General features: G+C 38.4%; 1 protein-coding gene across 1 annotated transcript; it reads left to right on the forward strand.

Moving 5' to 3' along the window:
• The first annotated feature begins 201 nt into the window (after positions 1-201).
• Positions 202-6,489, forward strand: hsd11b1la (hydroxysteroid (11-beta) dehydrogenase 1-like a). Its single transcript, XM_086046222.1, has 6 exons — positions 202-514; positions 3,131-3,261; positions 3,336-3,539; positions 4,926-5,019; positions 5,111-5,276; positions 6,209-6,489. The coding sequence occupies exons 1-6, from the start codon at positions 430-432 to the stop codon at positions 6,390-6,392; spliced, it is 864 nt and encodes a 287-aa protein (XP_085902348.1). The 5' UTR covers positions 202-429; the 3' UTR covers positions 6,393-6,489.
• Positions 6,490-7,026: the final 537 nt, after the last annotated feature.

Here is a 7,026-nt window from a genome sequence, read left to right on the forward strand (position 1 = left end):
CATAAAATGCACATTCATTAATTTCACTTTGCTGTTAATCCACCAACGGCAGCGTAAAACTCTCACCACTCCCTGCGTGTACCGGACCGACAAGTTCAGGTACGTGCTTTGTGTTACGTCACAACAATTTTTGGCGTATACACAAGACAACAATAAAGGTTTTATAAACAGAAAATAACCTCCACTTTGATAGAAAGCTTATTCAATCTGACCTCCTTAAACATATTGAACATATTTTCAGAATGAGAGCAAACCCTGATTAATGTTCAATGATATTATCTGCACAACACACCCACTTTTGCACATGCCAAGAGGGGAGGGTTCACATAAAAACTGCCCTGGATTTACGATTCTCTTCTCATGAAGAGTAATTTAGTCATCTGAGTGTTTTACCGACCCTCTTAATCTAAATTATAATTCGTTTACAACATGAAAACGTTGACCAAAGCCCTGCTCGCAAGTGTTGCTGTGGCTCTGCTCGCTGTCAAGTGGAACGCGCCCACGTTCAATGCGGGTAAGTTGGACCTCTTCTGCACACGTACTAAAAAAGATTTTTTTTTTTTTGCAAGATTTAAACGTGTTGGCTTTTAATCGATGCCATCGGTTTTATGACTGATTATCAGTAATGTACAGTACACTATACTCACATATAGGGATTATGATTTGGTGTCATTTATGAAAAAAAAACCTTTTTGTGGTTCAAACATCAGTGTTACAAAACATTGATAGAAATTGGATGCAAGAGAGTGGATGTCGAAAACAGTAAAGCAATGTCTCCCTAGTTGTGTTATGCAAATAAATGTGATTACTATGTTGTTGACAGCATTTCAGTTATTTTATATTGCATGATTCAATAGTTTTTGTAAGTCATATATATTTATTTAGAATATTTTTTATTACATAATTTATACTAATCACTTGATCATACAGGTTCTGGAAGTCACTGTGCACTCATGTTTAAAAGGAAATGTTTAAATATAGATTATTAATGTAAATAAAAACAGAAGTGCACAGCAACATTCTGATCAACCTCTATAATAATATTTTTAATTACTAATAGACAGTTTAGTCAAGTTTTGAAAAATTGGAGGTCGACATATTGTTTTGTTTGATAGTTCCTTTGATAATTACCTGGATCGTCAAAGAAAAGTGAATTACTGTGCTGTGTTTGGCTGTAACAACACAGGTGGGAGAGACAAAGCCACAAGTCACCGTTCCCTGGCACCAATGCAAGACGGAGATTGTGGCTTTCACGAATAAGAAAAGCAGATCTCTTTCCAGCCAGAAACCTGGTCCATATATTTCTGTTTGTTCTGGACACTTTGTTAAATGTAAGGTTTAACACCTAGCAAACTTAGAAAACACTTGTTGCATACTGTACATATACTGATACTGTAGTACGTATATTTATTTACAATGTTTACATTGTAGTTCAGTACACCTAAGTAACACAGATTTATAAAATATATACCTTATGTTGGATATTGATGGATTGTTGTCTGGGTGTTACATTCATAGTAGATAATCATACAGTATACTAATCTTTGATTATCAGAATGGCAGCTGACTCCCACCATGCTAACCACTATCTAGCCTTGAGGCTAATGTTTAGGCAAGGTCAGTGTTGTATTAGCTGAAGTAAGTCAAGCTGTCAACTTCTTTGGATCATTCAGTGAACCAGTCTTGGTTTTAGTTTTGTTTGTCTTTGCACACAGTTAGGTGTTGAGAGACGTTTGAATTGTGTTGGGATTGCAGTTGGTCATGAGTTGGTTAATGTGTCATCACTTTGTCACTGCACCCAAAGTTTCTCTATACTAGTCACCACTGTCCTGCAGTATGTATTATTTTTATATACTGTATATATTATTAACCATCAGGCACATTAATGAGAAAGGGCATGTATTATTGTATGATTATATTATTTATAGTGTATATATATATGTATATAGTCCTGCATAAAAATGTACATGGTGGTTCCACCCTGGGCCCTTCAGCATCAATTACCGCGCATCCTCTTCCTGTAAATTCTGGGTAAAGGGAAGCTGCATACTGTACTCTACACTCAACAGCATATCTGTGTTTGGAGAACAAGTTACCACTGCATGATGTCGGCACAACTTTAACGTTTTCCCCTGCGGAAGAGTTTGCGAAGAGATATACAAAGTTAGTGTGTAATCGCAAATTATTTCAAATGCTTGTGACTCAGACCATGCAGGATGCATTTAGAATGTGGCTTTCCAACCATTTAAATAAAAGCCGTGGGAGGTTGCAATGGGAACATAGAAGGTAACTAACAAAATTAGATTTAGTGCTAGTCCCAAACCACATGAAAATACAGCAAGACTAACTGAACTAGTCATTGATAGCCTATGCTAATAAGAGATAAGAAGAGCATCTAATTGGTAAAAAGAGGGAACTTGTTTTCTTCATAGAAAAGGGACTAATAACTTTTTGAAAATGTCATCCGTAGAGAAGTACGGAAACAAATGTGTTTCTTTTTATGCATTCAAACAACAACCACCCCTTGATTTAGAGAGTCCAATCAACTTACCATGCATGTTTTTGGAAGTTGGGAGGAAACCGGGGTACCTGGAGAAAGCCCACGCGGGCTTGGGGAGAGCATGCAAGCTTCACGCAGGGAGGCCGGAGCTGGGATTGAACTGAGCTGTGAGGCGTGCTAAACAGTCGACCACCGTGCCGCCCAAGGCACTGGTTGCACTGTAGAAAAACATCCAATTATATGATTTTAGGATTCAATCGATCCATCCATCCATCCATCCATCAAGAGATGTGGGAGTACGCCTTGGACTCGTCACCAGCTAATTCTTAGGGCACATCAAGATTAAAAAAAAAAAAAAAAACATTCACCCTAACATTCACACCTCAATTTAGAGTCTTCTGTTGTTACCCAAAACAGCAGCACCTACCAAAACATATGAAGAGCTTCTCACTTCTCCGGACAGTATTACATAGGATATTAAATGTGGCGATCATCATACCATTTGTTGCTACCTCAACAAAAAAGATGCAAAAAATAAAATTGCATATTTTAAGACCCTTTACAAAATGTGCACTGTACTGAACTGACTCACACTTCTTGATGGAAATATATTATTTGGTTTTCTTTCAGAATCCCTCCGAGGTGCCAGGGTCTTGGTGACCGGGGCTAGCAGTGGTATTGGTGAACAGATGGCCTACCACTACGCCAAGTTCGGCGCCCAGATCGTCATTACGGCCAGGAGGGAGAAAATCTTACAGCAGGTTGGTTAAAAGAGATTTTTTAAAAGTACGACGGTGAGTTGTGCGTCCGTCAACCGTCATTCTGTGGCCTTTAGGTGGTGGAAAAGTGCCGAAGTATGGGGGCTGAGAACGCCCTGTACATAGCAGCAGACATGAGCAGTGACTCTGACCCGGAGAAGGTGGTAAATTTCGCTCTAGACCAGCTTGGAGGTCTGGACTACCTCGTTCTCAATCACATTGGATCAAGCCCCTTCAGCATGTGGGAGGGGGATGTACACCACCTCGGGTGGCTGATGAAGGTAATCTATGACAACAACAAACTTTGTGAAAATGGCAGTCCCCTGACATAGATTTAGTAGGATAATTGATGATTTATGAATCCAACCCTAGGCTTTTCTGCCTTTCATGCTAATATCAGAGCAGTAAAACGAGCAGGATGCATATTAGCGCTAGGCGATTAGGGAAAAACAAACAACAAAAATCACGGTTATTTTGGTTGATTCACTGATTTCAAATGTTCGTATTTATTCAACTACCAAAATTCAACTTTTTTTTTTCAGCATTTGTGTGTGAATATTTGTTATTTGAAGGAATATCACTCCCGGAACTTAATGCTAATTTGCTGTTAGCCCGTCAATAGGATTTCCCATTCATTGGTAGCATCAGCAATGGCAATTAATCAAGTAAAAAGAAAATCTTAATATTTACAATATGTTCCATACGCCCCCAGTAGTCTAAACACGGCATTCTGATTAATATTGCTATTTTTGGAATACAAATTAAGCAGCAAAACCCACCTATTTTTTTTTATCCATCTCAGGGGGCGGCTATTTTGTCACTTGCTGTCACAGAAAAATTACATCAAAGTTGCTCAGGGCTCAGGTAATGACCTATCACAGCTCAAACCCAGAAAACAGGTGAGCTTTGGATGGTCGTTAGCTTAGAACATATATTGTAAAGAACATTTTTGAAAAGACTTCCCTTTTAACGCTGTAAAATCTGTAATCTTTCATCTTTTTTCGGTTCTGTATAAAGTAGCATTCCTCCTTTGAGGAAATGAGGAAAAAAGAACTGATGAAAAACACTTACAGTGGATCCCGTGCTATTCAGGGCGGGGGATAGTGACTAGGTGTATAGGGAAAATCCACATATAATTGATGCCTATTGAAATGCATTGGGGGAAATAATTATTAAAATCCTAAATATTCTTTAAAAATCTTAACATATATTACAATATAATAAATACCATTTTTTTTCCATAAAAAAATGAAATGATGGGGATTTAATTTTTTTTTTTTTTTTCAATTGAATGACAACCAGTTCAGGATGTACCCCTACTACTGCCCGAAGTCAGCTGGGATATGCTCCAGCATGCCGGCGACCCTCGTGAGGATAAACGGTTCGGATAATGGATGGATGGATGGAAAAAAATGCCAATCAAGCAGAAAATTTTAATCTGAGATGGCTTAATGTATCCCTAAAAATGTGCAAAAAAGTCATCCAGGAAGTTTATTTGCATCTGATAAAAAAAAAAAAAAATGTGAACATTTTTTGACCAGTGTTATCTTCAAACATGTATAAAATATTTAGAAATACATCTAAGATTTCACTTTGCAGAAACTTTATCAGTAATTGTGAAATTATGACATATGTTGACGTGACGTGTTTCCGTTTCCTTTCAAAAGGTCAACTTCTTGAGTTATGCTCAGATGGCCTGGAAAGCTCTTCCCTCCCTTGAGCAAAGTAAAGGCTCTCTTGTGGTTGTTTCGTCTATTTTAGGTAAGTTCGCAGCCTCCCGTATAAAACTACTTCTGACTCCATTTTACTTGTAATCACTGTTGTAACTCGACTATTGTTGATACCCCAACAGGTAAATTGACCAGTCCCTTTGTAGCTCCTTACTCCTCAACCAAATTTGCCTTGAATGGTTTCTTCGGGGCACTTACTCACGAGCTGGCCATGAAGAGCAGCAACGTATCGATCACGATGTGTACACTGGGCCTCATTGACACAGACTCAGCCATGGAGAAAGTCAAGTAAGTCTGCAGTGAGAGCACGTTGACTGGCGCAAACGCGTCACAGCTCACTGCTGGAGTGCATCCAACTGCGTTTGCGGTTCAGATTAAACCCGCTCACTGTTTAGAGAGCAACTGTACAAATTCAGTTTGTAGTTTAACCCAGATGTACTAATAATACACATAGACTAGGGCAGTGCAATTAATCGAAATTCAATTACAATCACGATTATTAGACTTCACGAGTACAAAATTAGCATAATCGCAAAAAAACAATTATTAATATGCATTTATATCCAATAAATATATTTGTTTACACACAATGAAATCATACTGGAATTTACACATTTGTACCTTTTTTATTTTATAATAACTAATTTTATAAATTTAGGTTAGAACTTACATAATTATAGCATTTCCACAAAAGTATTTGTCTGTATATTTGGCACGTTTAAACATTTTCTTGTTTCGTACCGAAAAATAAATGATTGTTGAAATAATCGTGATTTCAATTATTACCAAAATAATGATTAATATCTTTTTCATAATCGAGCAGTCCTAACACAGACCTGTTTTGTTTTGGAGGCACAGCGCCATATGATGTACCGTCGTGAATATTCGAGGGTAATAGTGCAAACCGCAAAAGAAGCTTCTTCCGACACTATGTAGTCCCGTAAATTAAAGAATTTAATTTCAGTCGGGGCGCTAATTTTACCAGCTTTGCGGCCTGATTTCTCTGCATTTTCATACATTTTGGCTCCCAAATACGTTCACAAAGCAGCTCCTCGCGATCAACAGAACCGTATCTTTTAACTACACCGCAAACAGCAAGGCACAGGAGCCACAATATGCGGAGACAAACACTCAGACAGACCTCATTCAAGTGACTGAATGCATTCTGATATTATTCAGAGATCCACCGTGGCTAAATGCCGCGATACTTTGTATCCTAGGGACGTCAGTCACGTACCAGCCTACCCAGCCAGTGAAGCGGCGTTGAACATCATCAAGACAGGAGCCACCAGGCAGCGGGAGCTCTTCTACCCTTGGTACACCTACATCGTGACCCTTGTTAGAGACTTCTTCCCTGATGCCAGGGACTACATGATACAACAGTCCTACAACTACAGGCCATAAACAAGCATTCACATGTTGGGGCCACAACTGCCCTCACTTCCAGTGGTGTCTTAGGAATTTTAAACACTTGATATTAAAGATGTATTCTTATGTGTTACTGTTTTGTCTTTGATTTGACGTATTCAACGATGCAAATTCTTCCGAAATGTTTGCCTTGTTACTATGTTCCTCACATGCAAATTGATCATGTTCCAAAATAACCTAGCTGAATTTGTCCACAAATTTGTACACAAAGCTTGGTTCTCTTGTTCCACATCAAGATTCAGTGGCCAAAAGGCAGTTTGTTCTCCCATACCTCAAACAAAGAAAAGTATTCCTAATCAAAACGCATCTCATTTTGTGCTAATGTGGCATGTTGAGGCATGCTGCCTGAAAGGACGCTGGGAAAATAGGCTGTAAAGGAAAAGACGGTCCTTCTTGTTACTGACAGCAAAAATGATGAGTTTTTATGAAAGAGTCACAATAAAAAGATGCCAACTGAATTAAACTCGCTTCTCATCTCTTATTCGTTACAATTTCTACAGAGGCAAGGATGGCAGGCTTAAACACTTTGATAAACAGGGTTCCTCGATTGAAAGTTAAAGAGATCCAGATTTAGATGAGTAAGATAAAGAAAAAAGCTTTGTGTGTGAAC

This window comes from Filicampus tigris, chromosome 12, assembly GCF_054856515.1.
Source record: "Filicampus tigris isolate MCC_2025a chromosome 12, RoL_Ftig_1.0, whole genome shotgun sequence".
Taxonomy (NCBI): domain Eukaryota; kingdom Metazoa; phylum Chordata; class Actinopteri; order Syngnathiformes; family Syngnathidae; genus Filicampus; species Filicampus tigris.

Bases quoted from the DNA above. Each gene is read 5' to 3' on its own strand.
- hsd11b1la (XM_086046222.1), top strand. From the start codon at position 430: ATGAAAACGTTGACCAAAGCCCTGCTCGCAAGTGTTGCTGTGGCTCTG. The intron at 3,540-4,925 runs GTAATCTATGAC...TCCTTTCAAAAG, and splicing joins ACCTCGGGTGGCTGATGAAG to GTCAACTTCTTGAGTTATGC. The intron at 5,020-5,110 runs GTAAGTTCGCAG...ATACCCCAACAG, and splicing joins GGTTGTTTCGTCTATTTTAG to GTAAATTGACCAGTCCCTTT.